The sequence below is a fragment of the Sander vitreus genome, chromosome 22 (assembly GCF_031162955.1).
Source record: "Sander vitreus isolate 19-12246 chromosome 22, sanVit1, whole genome shotgun sequence".
NCBI lineage: Eukaryota > Metazoa > Chordata > Actinopteri > Perciformes > Percidae > Sander > Sander vitreus.
This window is the reverse complement of record NC_135876.1, coordinates 25,816,958-25,834,232: the sequence shown is the minus strand read 5'-3', so window position 1 is coordinate 25,834,232 and position 17,275 is coordinate 25,816,958. Positions and strand designations below refer to the sequence as shown.

The 17,275-nt window shown below is 42.3% G+C and overlaps 1 protein-coding gene across 1 annotated transcript; it reads left to right on the top strand.

The window, feature by feature from the left end:
- The first annotated feature begins 296 nt into the window (after window positions 1-296).
- LOC144537054 (uncharacterized) lies at window positions 297-10,453 on the top strand. Its single transcript, XM_078280472.1, has 2 exons — window positions 297-803; window positions 8,806-10,453. The coding sequence occupies exons 1-2, from the start codon at window positions 611-613 to the stop codon at window positions 10,266-10,268; spliced, it is 1,656 nt and encodes a 551-aa protein (XP_078136598.1). The 5' UTR covers window positions 297-610; the 3' UTR covers window positions 10,269-10,453.
- Window positions 10,454-17,275: the final 6,822 nt, after the last annotated feature.

Here is a 17,275-nt window from a genome sequence, read left to right as displayed (position 1 = left end):
TAGCCACACAGCGCTCCTCTTCCTCTCTGCCGTTCTTCTGCTCCATCTCTGTCCTGCTTTTGTGTGTGTGTATGTATGTGTGTGTGTGTGTGTGTGTGTGTGTGTGTGTGTGTGTGTGTGTGTGTGTGTGTGTGTGTGTGTGTGTGTGTGTGTGTGTTTAGTAGTAGTTGCAGTTGTTGTAATGTAAACCATTCTGATCCACACTCCGTTTCACAAGGTGGCGGTAAAGCTCACCAAAAAGTTGTTGACCCACCGCCATAAAACTTAAAAAAAAAAAAAAAAAGCGGAACCGGATGTTGATCTTTGAGCAGTATTATATCCCCCTGTTGAAACTTTACAGTCGCTTTGTTGTGTTGAGAAAGTGTGTGTGTGTTTGTGAGCTCCAGCAGCACTGATCCAGCAGAGCCTCTATATGTCCGGATAATCCTGTCTGAACGGACTTTGTGCTGCTCATCTTTTTCTGTATGTTTACCTCTCACTCATCTCCCGGTATCTACGGAGTTAGCTTCGCACGCTAGTAGCTGAGCAACGCAGCGTGGCAACGGCGTAAACAAAGCGCTAGACGCAAGAGAGTTTGTGTGTAAAAAAAGGTTTCTGTCATAGTGTGAAAATGTCTAAAGTCCGAGTGCTGAGAGCGATGGTGAAGCAGCGACTAACTGCGGCTGCTGAAGAGATATTTGGGCTGTTTGAAACAACGATAGCAGAGTACGAGGAGGAACTCTGTCGTTCAAAAGAGGAGAACGAGAGACAACGGGAGCGAATGGACGCTGTTTTCAACCCTCAGCTTCGGTTACACAGAGCAGGTTTGTTACCTTTCACTCCTTTCTCTCTCACTGTTAGTTGTTGGGCAAATGCGCAACCAATTTACTATTTAAAAAAAGTGCCAAAGTGTCTGACAACATTGTGGAAAGGATTTCTAAGGAGGTCGACCTTTCTGTTAAAGAGGAAGATCCTTTTCGTTTAACATTAAACGGTCCCGAAATCACCATCACCATCACCAAACTACACCAGACTCCATGTAAATAATCTATAATTTTATCATCGTAAAAGACACTTCATTCAAAGTTGAGAAACACAAAATAAAACTATGAAAAGCCGTCTTGGTTTGTTGTTTTTTTTTTCTCACTTTTCCCAACAATCAGCACTCGGGTTTGGTTGAAATAAACACATCATTTAACAATTCATACGTGAAAATATGTTCTCTATATGGCTAATATGGCTCTGTACACGCTAAAAGTATTGGTTATTTACATGGAGTCTGGTGTGTTTAGCGACAGCATCTAGAAGCACATTTTAACATGTTTTCATAAAACGCATACATTTCGTGATTGAAAATTTTTAACAATTCATGAATAAATTACTGACAAGCTTTATAATTATACATTACACCTTTTGACAGGCAAAATATATCCAACCTATTCTTAAAAGAATTAATTGAAGGGGAACACACAACTTCTTCTGGAAGCTCGTTCCATGAGTCTGCATGTAGGGTGAAAAAATGATTTCTCTTTTCAGACAGGCATTTTCTAGGCTAAAGTTTTAAAGAATTCCCTCGTGTCTCATACCTATTGCTCCAAAACTGAAAGATAGGCTCAACTGTTACATCATATATACCCTGTACAAGCTTATACACCTGAATCATATCTCTGTATCCCCTAAATATGAGATATGATATTAAGATGATAGCCTTATCTCCCCGATACTAATGTTACTACAACTGCAACTTGAGCATAATTTGACAGGTGTATTTTGAAATGAATAGACTAATAATCTGAAAATAATTTGTCTTGAAAGGGTCTCTTCGAGGCATTCAAACATCAGCGTGGCTTTTACTGTAATAGAGGTCTATGCTAAATCCTAGCATTAGCTAGCATGTTAGTAATGTTGTCCAACGTTAGCCAGTTTGACAAGTTCAGTCTATAGTTTCATTTTCAGCTTTTCGTTAAGCCTGCCTATCACTATTATGACTACAAACGGGGAAAAAGGCAAGGGAAGGCGTTTAGATTAAATGACTGCTATGGTTGCTGTTGTTTTCTAGCAGTTTTAAGCAGAACATTTGATTTCTTTAGTGGTTTGAGCCATACGTCGAAGCGGCCGCCATTTTGTGACAGACATGTTGCGCCTTCTATTGTATGTGTGTCTATCCAGGCAGTTGGTTTATCCACAATTAAAACCGTAATTTCTCTCTGAATTTCCAACCGATTTTCAAGCGCTTTGCTTTGCTACAAATGCCGGATGTATGTAATGTATTTATGATACAGGATACTTGATTAAATAAAAAAAAAAAAAAGGTTTTCATACTGACATACCTTAACTTGTGTAGATAGAAACCGTGTGCTTCTTTTGGATGTTCATGAGAAACTAAGCAACATGACATAACATTTCACAGATCAAAAATGTGTTTTACAACATTTTACTGTTACGACCGTTAAGTGACTGTCCTGATACTTAATTCAGCTAATACTAGCTTGTGACAGGTAGTTTTATTTTTATTTAAAGGTGCAATATGTAATACTGACACCTAGTGTTTAAAATAGTTACTGCAGTACGAACAAAATATTGGAACGAGTTGTCTCCCGCCGCCCCCTCCTCCCCAGATCTGAAGTTCACGGAGGTTGCCAAGCTGAGACGGCAGCATCAACAACAATGTTGCTAGACGCTTGTCTCACATAGCCAGACATTACTTCACAGCACATCGGAGTAGCTAACGTTAACGTGGCTATATTGACAGTCATAGAAGGCCGTGCTCACGCGGAGCTCTGTACCTAACTGACAGACACACTTTTTCGTTTTAGAATTACAGTAGGAATCGCTAAAAACACCACAACCTCGCCGTCCTCTCCACCCGACGAACAGACACACTTCCTTGGCTTAGATCTACGCTGAGAACCGCTAAAAATACCACTAACGTTAGCTACCTTGCCGTCCTCACCACCCGACTGAACACACTTTATTAGCTTAGAATTACGGCAACAATCGCTAAACACACCGCAAACTCACGGTCCTCTCTTCCCAATTTACAGCCCCCTTTTCTTGGCTTAAAATAACTCCCCGTTGTCGGCTACGGCCGCTGAACAGGGTACACGTTGTAAACCACCCGCTTGCCTCCGGTAACGTTAACAGTTAGGCGGCGTTAGCCAGGACCAGTCAGGATCACTTCACTGGCAGTGTCTCAATTGTTTTTGAGAGTAACCAACTCGGGTACTCTATGTAATTCAATGTGAGTATACGGATGTTGAAATGACATAAAATGCCCGTCCCTTGTAGCTAGGGCTGCACGATTATGGCCAAAATGATAATCACGATTATTTTTGGTCAATGTATTGATCACGATTAATTATCACGATTATTTGTTGATTTGAACCAAAACTAATGTTATTGTCACATAGGCTAATTATAACTGCTTTCACGTCCATATTGTGCTACATTCCTCCTTTGTTGAAGGATACTATGAAGGAGCCATTTCAGCTGTTGTGCAAAAGATACAGGCAACGCAATTTTCTGTTCACGTTAACGGCACGTGCTAAAATCTGGTGCCAATAGGGCACCGGTGCCCGGTATCTACCGGACGAAATGGCAACACGGATTACGGTCACTCTGATGCTCCAAAACAGACGTCAGAGGCAACACAAACATTGCTGCATGTCACGCTAGTAAACACTAATAACACGTTACACAGCAGCTAACGTTAGCCTACCGTTAGCTACAATAGTAACTGGATTAAACACGGCTAAAATGCTGACAGCTAAACTGTGGTGGTTGACTGTATTTCACTGTAGAGGATTCCAACAGCGGGACGTACAACAGTCTGCTGCTAAAGCTATGAGCTAAAAGACTCAAACTAGCACTGGTCACTGCTGTTGTCTGAAAAACAACATAGACGGGACTAAATGTTGCGTAAACTGGTAAACCTCGTGACGACGTATGACCGACTGCTATCTGTTGTGGAATTTTCCTCACGTTACTCTGTCCTCTGTGACTGTCTACATCTAAACTAAGCTGCGCAGTGCAGGCAACAACTCTGATTGGCTCATGGAGGCACGTGATCAGAGAGTGGTTTACGGAGCTTTGAAAAAAAAAATAACTTTCATACAGAGCGTTCTATGAACGAAATGAAGCATTTTAAATATTGCTCGATCACGTGAATTTGATCGTGGGAAGCCAAAATCAAAAATTAGCCTGAAGCTAATGCTTAGCTACCTGTTCAGGAGGAAATTAACCAACTCTGCGTCCTTTTGGGCTCCATCTTTCAAATACATCTCCAATATTTACCCAGGGTTTGTTACGTTTCTGGTCACGTAACATGCCGTTTTTTTTTTTTTTAGGTCGGTAGTATCTAGTATCTAGATCTAGGTAGTATCTCCCCATTCGTTTATTTGCTGCTTTCATGGCTGTGCTAACGTTACAGCTGTAGCGCGCTGGGTTTACATGTTTACAGGTATGTCTGGCAACCCGGACTGGCTGTCAAACTGGGCAGTTGTTAACAACACACAGGCCAAAACACAAACAGACATTACGTCAAGGAACGGAAATTTCAAAAGGAGAAATACTGGCATTAGCATTGTTGTCAGACAATATAGTATTCCAACTTATCATGTTTCCTTAATATCTGATGAGGCATTGGGGTCATTTTTGGATTTACTACAGTAAATATATTACATATTGGACCTTTAAGTAATTAATTGTTACTATATTAGTGAGATGCTAAAATGTTGTGTGTGTTATTGAAGCGGCTTTATACCGTAACTATCTACACAAGATAATGAATATTGGTTTGAAAAGCCACATTTTTTATTTAACCAAGTATCCTGTATCATAAATACATGTCTGGCATTTTACGTTTACGTTAAAGCAAACCGCTTGAAAATCGTTTGGAAAATTCAGCGAGAAATTATGATTTTAATTTCCGGCCTCAATGGACACACATGCATTAGGAAGCGCAGCATTTCCGTCCAAAAATGGGAAAGTATTGCTTCAATGAACCGCAGCGGTCAATGCGGCATCTACATATACATATTTAGGGGTTTAGGTTATATTAATGAATATATAAATGAAACATGAAAGGGAAGTTTGGGGTCCCCTGCTGGAGCTGCTACCCCCGCGACCCGACCTCGGATAAGCGGATGAAGATGGATGGATGGATAAATGAAACATTCTTTGTGTGTTAAATAACAATCAAACACTCAAATGATTTTGTGCAGACGGATGCTTTTTTCCCTCCTTATCTACTTTAAAGATAAATTGCAACAGTAAACAAGAAAGCAGCTACTCTAGTATCGATTTATGATCCTTATAAGATGGGAGAGAGAGCGGCAGTACGCGCTAATGTCGGATTTTACAGGCAGCTTTGTTCCAACTGCATCTCTGATACCGTTCTGCAAAAGTTAACTCAGAGTCAACTTTGGAGAAGGGGCCGGGGGGGGATCTTCAATGCTATTTCTGAGGTCAAAGCCAGACTCCGTCGTGCTGGCTGCTGATCTGCACTTGTGTTCTGATATCACCAGACAACCTTTCACCTTTACCAGAAATATCACGTTTTAATATCACGCATATTAACACCTCTACTTCCCATCCATGGGTACACTACAAACAGGAGCTGCTAACAGCTAATTCAGCAGACTTATAATAGACGGCTTGACTAAATGTAAACAAATAAAGGCTGAAAAATCAGGGGCTCAGGTTGGTAGCCTACAGCTTACTCACTGAATCCATTGCAACAATATACCTTCGGTTTACATCCCCAAACTTAAAGCATGACTATCCCCAAACAGAAGTAAGTTGTGAGTAACCCAATGTGACCACAAAAGCACAAGCTAATGTTAGCATTTTATCCAAGGAAGGCCTGACATTAAAGATGAGCACTGAATCACAGCAGCTTAGTCACAACCACTAACACTCAACAGTAACGTTATAGTAGCTATGTTTTTTACGCTTTAAACATAACAAATACACAACAAATCAATTATACTTACAGGTTGTGATCTGGAGGAAGCTCCAGGTTGGCCAAAAACGGTGGGAACTGACCCGTCTTTCAGTAACAAACCCGTTCTTGACCTGTGCCCAATCCACAAAGCTCTCTTCGTTAAAATGCTGAAAAGCCCCCAAAATTTGGGGTTATAGTTAGGGATGGGCATTCAATTACATTTTCTTAGTCTATCGTCAGGAGGATTAACGATCGACTATCGATTAATCATTAATATTTTTATATTAAAATTCATTATTTATTACACTTTTTTTTTTTTATAAATTAAAAATGCAATGAAAATCCCAAAATACAGCGTGATTTTCCTCGATGAGATCTTTATTACAAGAAGAACAACTTGTGGCAGTTAAACTGGATGTTCGGTTAGGCTAAACTTGAAGATATATGCGCTGCGGTGCTCTAAAGCAGCGGAACCTGCAGCTGTGAGCCGGCGTTCTTGAACAGAGACCCTAATTTGTTCCAAAATAATAATAAAAAAGAATCATGTTAAACAATAACTTCACCAAAAACATAACAATACTTAGATCTGACAGGTTTTGTCAAAATGTAACTCAAAACTATCCAAGGCACGGAGTTGAGAAAGAGGGTGAGAGAGCCTACCTAACAATTAATTAGGCTACTTAACAAAGCCTCATAAAAAATAACTAGTAACTCACATACAACTTCTGCACCAGTCTACTGATTTCTGTTGAGAAAGATAAGCATGTTGACATGATCTGGGGTCAGACGCGACCGCAACCTGGTGACCGTCAGTCCAGCTGCCTAAAACACCCGCTCTGATGGGACTAATGTTGCCGGGATGCACAGGTACCTCTGCGCTTACTTGGCCAGCCCGGGGAACCTTATTCCGTTCACTTTCCACCAGTCTGTAGGGGTGCAATCCAGGGGTGGGGGAGTCTCCCTCAGAAAGTTCTGGAGTTCTGCTTCGATGCCAGTCTCGCATTGAGTGGTATAGTGCTCCCCAAGGAGTTGTGCCATAGCAGAGGACTGGGAGGCCGCGACTCCAGTGTTTGCGATCCCCTTGTCCGTGTCCAACAACGCAGCCTCGTCTCCCCCAGCCTGTGGGATAGCCGCCCTACCGGTCTCCACTGCCTCTCCAAGTTCAACCAGTTTCGCATTGTGACGAGGGTCCAGCATTGATGAGATCATGATTCCTTTTGAAATCAAAACGGAAACTCGCAGGTAACTGGGTATGGCCTCAAATATTGCCCCCGGGTGGTAAAATGTTTAATTGCTGCCACACAGTGAAATTAATTTCATTGCTTCAAGACTCACACTACGCAACACAACCTGCATTAGTTTAATCAATAACAAATTAACGTGATCGACCAAATTCTTAATGATCAATTATCGATCGTCGATTAATCATGCCCATTCCTAGTTATAGTGCCATGAATACATTTTAGCCACTTAGTCTTCTTTTGGAAATCCAATAAATGCTGTTACGCTTCTCTGTATCGTTCCAATTAGCAAACTACCCTTTTCGTACCAAAGCACACAACGCCTCCACTGCGATACGTTTGTTGACTTAACCAACTATTCACCTAAATAATTTGTTTATATGGTACATCCGACGGCAACTACATCATATAGGTTTCCAGCAAAACAGACCAAAAGCAAAAAAATGCACGTTGTTCTTCTTTACAAATGAAATTAATGTCTGACTGACTGACTGACATGTGATGTGCATTCTTCTCAGAAAACAATTACATTTTAAAAATGTCTCATCATATATTTTCTCTAGAAGTGTGATATTAAACTTTTGTTTTTGTTAGCCTGAAAAGAAAATCTTATTTATATATAAAATAAATACTTATTAGGGCTGCACAATATATGTTTTTTTTAATTGCAATCACAATATCAACTAGCGCAGTATACATATCGCAAAAGGCTGCAACATATCGCGATAGACACGAGATTTTTTGTTAGTTGAAAGAAAATATCAGTAAAAAAACTGCTAATTAAAATGTAACTCATTCTTTTTTAAGTAGTGCCTTTTATGTTCAATTCAATCTTCAATTTGTTCAATAAAAGAATGTTAAATTGTGAGCAAACAGAAAGTCAGAACTGAGTACACTTTAATATCTGTTTATATCTCGTAAGTAATATCGTTATCGTGATATTCAACAACGTTATCGCATTTGGCATATTTTCCTCATATCGTGCAGCCCTAATACTTGCGATATAGAATCGCAATGAATGAAAATCGAAACACAAATTACATTGGCGCCCGTGTATAGTGAAATAATTCAATCGGAGCAAAAGTATATAGTCCCAGCCCTAATGCAGACGGTCAACAACTAATTGTTTGCAAAATGTGTAGTCGTTGATACCTTTCCGTCCTTTACTATTTGGTAAGTTTTCTACTCCAGTCACACACTGCTTAAAAGTTTAGTTTAGTTCAAATAACGTTATGTAACGCTAGCAACCAGCTGTTGTCATAGCTACAATGCTAATGTTACTACAATGCTACTACTGAAACAAATATAAAAACTCACCAGGAATACCAACTGTCTGGGCAACCCTCTGCCAAGGTAGCTGTTGCTATAGAGTCCTACAGAGACGTATCATAAAGTAGGCTATAGAAAATCACAATCTTTTAATTCACATGCAATTTTAAATCTAGCATCTATGTATACACAAGAGAATATATTGGAGGCACGTTCGCGAGTCTGCCCTCTCAACATCGGGGCATTTTAGCCACCATCAGCGGAGGGAATTAATTGAATTGCTCTGCTCTGTCGTTACTACAGCTGTTAGTAGAAACTCAGCATTGCATACCTAGACAGCATGAAGTCAGTTTTCCTTAATCTGTGTTTCAGTGCTTCCTGGAGACGTCCAGCAGGTGTTGGTGGTTAAAGAAGAGGTTCCCCCTGAGCAGCAGGAGTGGAGCTCCAGTGTGGACCAGGAGGACATAAAGCCCCCCCCACACATTAAAGAGGAACAGGAGGAACTCTGGACCAGTCAGGAGGGAGAGCAGCTTCAAGGGCTGAAGGAACAGTTCCTGTTCACTTCTGTCCCTGTGAAGAGTGAAGAAGATGATGGAGAGGAAGCGCAGTCCTCACAGCTTCATCAAAGACAAACTGAACACATGAAAACTTATTCTGCTCCTCCACAGTCCTCTCCATCAGCTTCTGACAGGAACTCACATCCAGAAACTCTTTTACAACCAGCTGCTCATGACCAGGCTTTGCACTCTGAACATGAAGCTGATAACAGTAGAGATTGGGACGAGACCAAGGAACATCAGCCAGGTTTAAGCCCTCTGCAAAATGGTGACATTGCTGTCAGCGATTCCAGATGCAGTGCTGCTAAGAAAATATTTAGCTGCTCTGAGTGTGGGAAAAGATTTAGGAAAAAGAGACATCTGGAGGATCACATTAGAATCCACACAGGAGAGAAACCATTCAGTTGTCCATTCTGTAAGAGTTCTTTTAAACAGAGTGGAGGTTTACATGCACACATGAGAGTCCACACAGGAGAAAAAACATTCAGTTGCTCAGTCTGTAAGAAATGTTTTACACGGAGGGACAGTTTGAAGACACACATGAGAATCCACACTGGAGAAAAACCGTACAATTGTTCACTTTGTGATAAAGGATTTATAAGCAGGTCAACTCTAAAGAAACACATGATAACACATGCAGCAGAAACACCATTCAGTTGCTCAGTCTGTAAGAAATGTTTTGCGTGGAGTGGACTTTTAGAGAGACACATGAGGATCCACACAGAAGACCCCCCTTTCAACTGCTCTGAGTGTGGTAAAGGCTTTTTCTTCATGTCAAATTTGAAGAATCACATGAGGACTCATACAGGGGAAAAACCTTTTAGTTGTTCAATCTGTAAGAAATGTTTTACACAGAATGGAAGTCTGACGACACACATGAGAACCCACACAGGAGAAAAGCCGTACCATTGTTCACTTTGTGATAAAAGATTCATGAAGAAGTCAAATCTGACGGAACACATGCGGAGTCATACAGGAGAAAAACATTTCAGATGTTCAGTCTGTGAAAAGTTTTATTCAAATAAAAGATATTTACGCAAGCACATGAGAATTCACACAGGAGAGAAACCTTACATCTGCTCAGAGTGCGCCAGAGGATTCTCGTACAGGGAAGCCCTAATTCGTCACATGAGAATCCACGCAGAGGAAACCCCTGCAGCTAAAGGAGAGGACTGTGGAGGACCAGCACCAGCCAGGAACTCAGCTCCAGATGGACTTAAACAACAAGATACTGAGGATGAGACTGGAGACTCCACGTCCATTGAAAACCCTGAGTAGTACGGGTGGGCGATATATATACTGTCTACGATAATATCGTGATTGTTGTGTTACCGATGTGCAAATTGACATCGAGTATTTAAATTACTTCGAAAAAAAACACTTCAAAACACGAATTAAAACTCTACACAATCACTAAATGTGTAGAGTGGTAGAAGGGGCGACAAAGATGGCGGCAGCTCCTAGCTCTCCTGTCGGTGTATATTTATGTTTTTTGTTTATGTTTTTCGTAACGTTCCCATGTCGAGGTCGTACTAACAAGTACAGCCACACTGAACTAATCAATATAGGACTACAATACAACACAGCCGTTACGAGAGCCTTCAAGGCGGCTCATAACATCCCGGAGGACATAGCCAGACCGGGGGGGGCTCCGTTGATTGTTGTCGGCAGCGGAAGGCGGCGACGGGAGAGAGAGCAGAAGTGAGGATGCCGATCGGGCCTGCTAGCCCGGCTAAGGAAACTACCACGTAGACCTCCAACGCCAAGCCTCCTACTCACCAACGCCAGATCCATCGCACACAAAATGGGTGAGCTGGAACTCAGCATAGCAACGAACAACTACACACGGACCTGCTGCGTGATGATTATCACCAAAACCTGGCTGAACCCCCTCATCCCGGACGCCACTGTGCAGCTAGCAGGCCGAGCTAGCAGGCCGAGCTAGCTACCGGCAGGATCGAGACAAGAACTCCAGCAAGACCAGAGGAAGAGGACTGTGCATTTTTGTGCATAATGAATGGAGTACCAACAGCAGGATCGTTGCCCAGCACTTGCTCACCTGACCTGGAAGCCCTGTCGGTAATATGCAGACCATTTTCTTTACCAAGAGAGCACACCGTAGTGACTGTTACTGCCGTCTACATAGCCCCTGATGCTAACGTTAGCACAAGTTTGGCTCACCTGCTAACCATAGTCAACAAACTGCAGTGCGATCACCCGGAGGGGATACATATTGTAGCAGGGGACTTTAACAAGGCGTCCTTAAAGTGTGTACTCACCAGCTTTTTCCAGCATGCAGGTTGTGCTACTAGAGGGAAGAACACACTAGATCATGTATACTCTAACCTCAAGAAAGCATACAGAACTGCGCCTCTCCCTCACCTGGGCCAGTCAGATCACATCCAACTACTCCTGATCAGCATACATCCCGGTCAGAAGGACTATACAGCCAAGTAGGACTATCAAAACCTGACCTGATACTGCCCTATCCCAGCTCCAGGACTGCTTCCAGTAAGGACATGGTTGTGTGCAATATGTTACAGAACAAAACCCTTTGTTTATTATTATGATTTCATCTTGCTTGTATGCTGCACAATTTACACTAGTTCAGTTAGTGTTTTCTATGTCTTTGAATTGTTTTTACTTGAATACTTAGATTTTAAAGAAAATAAATAACTGTTTTCATTCAACATTGTGCCCATTATTATTGTCAGTGATTAAGTAACTCAGACTTTTAAAAACACATTTTTAAAGGATATCGTCTAATTATCGTTATCGTCAAAATCGCCCAATATAGAAATATTATTTTTTGTCCATATCGCCCACCCCTAGTTCGCTCAGTGTTGGAGTAATAGAGTCCGCTAATCACTCTGCCCAAGTAGCAGCGCTGCAGTGGTATTGTGAGCACATGAAGCCTCGAGAAATGATCCCTTATGCGAACTTATTTGCTGAAAAGCTTTAACACTAATCTTAACTGTATAACTTCTGTTAATGTACATGTATTGATTCGATTTAATGTCATCCAAACCTATACTGTTGTAATGTTTGTTAGTCAAGTTATTAAGTAGCCCCGCTGTTAAGTTGATGTTAGTTTAGGCCTCACACTAGCACACAGTCTTGCATGCAACTAACCTCCCCACAGATTGACTTTAAACATCCAGACATACACAAGTTAATAGTGAGCCGGACACCCTTTGATTTTGACTCGGACATAAGTTTCCCTCCAAATGTCCTGGGCCGGCTCTAGCCCTTTGGTTGCCCTAGGCGAGATTGAGTTTTGCGCCCCCCGTCCCTCCCATACCCCCGTCCCCCTAGTCTCACATTGCCAGATCTCCACAGTGCTGTGTCAGCGATAGAGTAGCATGTATGTTCATTTTAGTTTCCAGCTTCCATGTAAGTTAGATGGCACCAACATTTGGTCTAATCATAACTGGCCTGGCAACCCAAAGGCCAGTGCTTTGTTTCCAGATCTGTGTGGTGAGCTATGATGCGGGAGGGTCTGGGGGTCCACCCCCTAGACATTTTGCAGCATTAAACACTTAATTTCCTGCATTGAGGTGAATTTTTATGCACCCATTTGTACCTTTTTCTCAATTTATGCTGGAAATATCTTGATGTAAAGGGAAACATAGATTACAATCCAAATATAAAAACATAATGGAATATTTAGCAGTAAGGCTGTCAGGCTTTCTGTATTGCGTTCATATATTTATTCTCCTGTAGATCTGCTTTTCTAATTATATCTGAGTCAGTACACATGTAGCCTATAGGCATCATTTACTCCTCCCTCCTCTTTTGCGTCTTTTGTTGGGGAAGTAACCGCCTTAAATGTGCATATGACAATTATTCACCTCAATAATACAGTAATTCATTTAAATGAATTAATAAACCCCTGGACTGTAATATTTCAGATGTGTTTGAGCAAGATTTCCGCTCATGTTCAAAACTTTGTGCACATAAAAAATATATCTCATCTGTGTTTTCGGATATTTGGAGGAGTCGTGATATTTTGAGATTCATAAAGTGATAATAGGCTATTACAAGAATAAAGTCACTATATTTCAGAAAATAATCTACTTGCACCATAGCCTGCTGTGCATTACGTGATTGCCCTGATGATACGGTAGATCTCAGACCTTCTGACAGACACAGAGCCCCGTTTGAGACTCTGGTCTCTGAATGAGACAAAGTTTAGGGAAATGGCTGAACACTGCTCTACAGCGAAGGTGGAAACCCGAAACTACGGCAGAAATACACGGAGCACAAACGGGACGTATCTGCTGCAGCATGTCCACAGCAGAGCGCGTCCATTATAAACCTGAAGCTGCACAGACCACGGAAGGCACGCTGCAGCAGCTCCGTGGTCTGTGCCGCTCCTCGTCTCTATTGTTACAGCGAGAGTAGACACCAAGCGACGCACAGGTCTTCTTCAGAGCTCCGTGTTTTTGAGTCTGACCCATAGACTGCAAACGTCACGTCACGGGAACTTCAAACTAAATCATTAGTTTGAAGTTTTCCCCCAATTAGGAAATGATCGACAATAATTATCAGTTTAATCTAATAATCAGGTTGACAAGTAAACGTACGGCTGATGGGGCGCCCTAGGATGATCATGTTTAATAAACATGTTTTGTTTCACTTGTCATTCTAATTCTATTAAAGAGAAGTAGACGTAAGGGCGACACGGCGCCCCCAACACATTTGACGCCCTAGGAAATTGCCTAGTTCGCCTATAGCAATCGCCGGCCCTGCTTCCAACCCATGTGGTCTTGAAACAAGAACAGCCATCTTTGATTCGGCCACCTTGTTTTAAACATATGCTCAGCTCTCCATATGGTCACAGCTCCGCCATCTTGTCACTATCTGTACACACACACACATACACACAGTTTCCCACGCGTCGTGCGATTGCTGGGTTCAGTAAAAACTAGTCAAGCGGTTTATGAACTATTTATTGAAAACAATGACTAGGCTACATAACATTAACAGATACTTTCGAAATAACCATTTAGGCTACATATTAAACATATCAGACTAAAAGATGATCTAGATAAGTGTAGCCATGATGTGCTTTGTCAATTAAATCTGGTTGGTCAAATGTTACGGTTCAGCAGATAAAATACCTGGAGCGCAAATAAGCTATTATATGTAACTTAACCTTAATACTATGATCCATACAGAAAGTTACATGTTATTAAAAATCTCAACACTGTCTCCTCCTAATTCCTGTTATATCATATAAAACTAAGGCTATCTAAAGTTAAAAACATTTTTGGGGTATCACACTTCTCAGCCTCCCCGGTAAAGTCTACTCCAAGGTGCTGGAAAGGAGGGTTCGGTCGATAGTCGAATCTCAGGTTGAAGAGGAACAATGCGGATTCCGTCCTGGTGGTGGAACAACGGACCAGATCTTCTCTATGAGATCCTGGAGGAGCCTGGGAGTATACTTAACCGGTCTACATGTGTTTTGTGGATCTGGAGAAAGGCGTATGACCGGGTGCCCGGGAAGTGCTGTAGGAGTGCTGCGGGAGTACGGGGTGAGGTCCCTTCTCAGGGCCATCAATCTCTGTACGACCGCGAAACTGTGTCAGGTTCTCGGCAGTAAATCGGACTCGTTTCAGGCGAGGATTGGCCTCCGCCAGGAACAAGCTTTGTCACCAATCCTGTTTGTAGTATTTATGGACAGGATGTCGGCGTGATCGGGGTGGAGAGGGGTTACAGTTCGGTGGGCTGGGGATCTCATCGCTGCTTTTTGCAGATGATGGTCTGGCATCATCGGCCTGTGACCTTCAGCACTCACTGGATCGGTTCGCAACCCGAGTGTGAAGCGGCTGGGATGAGGATCAGCACCTCTAAATCGGAGGCCATGGTTCTCAGCAGGAAACCGATGGAGTGCCTTCTCAGGTAGAATGAGTCCTTACCCCAAGTGAAGGAGTTCAAAGTACCTTGGGGTCTTGTTCGCGAGTGAGGGGACAATGGAGCGGGAGGGTGATCAGAGATGGCTGATGGTGGTATTACATTCAGCTCCACCGTTGTGGCGAAAAGAGAGCTGAGCCAGAAGGCAAAGCTCTCAATCTACCGGTCAGTTTTGTTCCTACCCTCACCTATGGTCATGAAGGCTGAGTCACGAGCGAAAGAACAAGAACCAGGGTACAAGCGGCGAAATAGGGTTTCCTGGGAGGGTAGCTGGCGTCTCCCTTAGAGATAGGGTGAAGCTCAGTTATCCGTGAGCTGAGATCGCTGCTCGCTGCGTCGAGGCAGTTGAATGGTGATTCGGGCATCTGGTAAGGATGCCCCTGGGGCGCCTCCCTAGGGAGTGTTCAGGCACGTCAGCTGGGAGAGGCCTCGGGAAGACGGGACTAGGTGGAGGGGCGTCCAGCTGGGAGGAGGCCACGGGAGACCAGGACTAGAGTGGAGGGATTATATCTCTAACCTGGCCTGGGAACATAGGGATCTGATCGAGACTGGTTAATGTGGCCCGGGAAAGGGAAGTTTGGGATCCCCTGCTGGAGCTGCTACCCCCGCGACCCGACCCCGGATAAGCGGATGAAGATGGATGGATGGATGGAACACTGTCTCCTCCTAATTCCTGTTATATCATATAAAACTAAGGCTATCTAAAGTTAAAAACATTTTTGTTAGATTATTGTTCATTTTTAAAGTGTTTTATTCTGTGTTTTGGGGATCGTAAACACACCGTTTTGTAGGCTACTGTAGCTACATGTCCTTGTTGCACTCATTAAGACCCATCTCATTCAAACAACTTTGAGTTATAACGTTAGTTTAAAACTTGTACAGCCAACTTAATGAAATCTGGGGTTTTATTCGGGCTCGAGTCCATAAATACAGTTGATGGATTCGGGCACAGATAACGGGAACTGAAGGCTCAGTTAGCAACGATTTGCTCCGTTAGCAGTTAGCTCCGGTTAACTCCATTATAAAGATATGGAGTGGAGGAGAATCCCACGACAAGACCATTAGCAGCAGCATGCTACAACCAACGATAGCCTCTGAGCCTGAAGTGCAATGTTGACGCTGTCATGCACGTAGAGCACGACTTCACGAGGGGGGGAGGCTGGAGGACGTAGAGCCGTATATTAGAGAGAGTTTGACCAACTCAAATCCTGGGTGCCATATTGGATACCATCGTCAGATGACTCCACAGTGTAACGCTATGGTGTGAATATGGTATCTTGAAATAAATCACTTATTTTCACCAAAAACAGGCATATATATGTTATTGTCAACGTTTGTCAATATGTGAAAGGCCCTTGTGGAAATATTCCAGTGTATATTTACCTTCTATATCGTAAATGGGCCTCTTAAAAAATGCCCATTGTAGTGAGTGACCACGTCAGGGGAGTAAGACAGGCCAAATACAGAAGGGCATTCAGTAACTTACTTGCGCTACAAACATACGAAACATGAGTGCTAGCGAAAAAGCTAATGCTAGCATAAGGCTCGGCTAACTTCAAACTTCATTCATTTCTAAAGCAGTGTTAGCACTTTGACAGCATGGTACACATTAACGATGGTGTTACTACATTTGTCCTATGTAATTTGTTATTAAGTCGAAGAGAAAAATTGACATTTACCTCACACAAAAATGAGTAGCCATTGCAGCCAAACACGCAAACAGTTGGGCATTTTTTCAGTGATTTATGTCATTTAAAAAAAAATTATTACATGTTTCCACTATTCCCTGCACTATGCCAATGGGAATCAGATGAATGTTGGTATCCAACATGGAGTCCACGAAATATGTGACCACCTCGGAACCAATCGCAACGGGATAGCTCAGAACATTCGAATCCGTAGTTGGCCACACTCTGTCTAATATACGGCTCTGGGAGGACGCTGGTCTTTGTGCGCTGTAAAAAATACATTGTTGATTGGGGAAAATAAAATGTCATTTGGATGTTATCTACCTGGGCGGTGCGCCCAAATAAAACCAATGTATGGGAAACACTGACACACGTTCGTTTGCCCCTTTTAGCTTAGATCTTCAAGTTTAGTTAGATATTGTGTTTTACTTTTGCTTCATTCATTTTGTGAATAAAAGGTTTGGAATATACAAGCTGTCTATGTAACTTTGTACAAAATTGAATCTTGCCATCCTCTTCTGCTACGAGACCTCCAAAATCCTTCAACGTTTGCTAGTTATTGATCTGGTAACATTGGTTATAGTTAATTTAATTATGAAACATAATTGATAGTGTAGTATAGGGCTGAACAATTAAAGGAAAAAATGTAATCGCGATTGTTCTGCCAGATATTGCGATTAC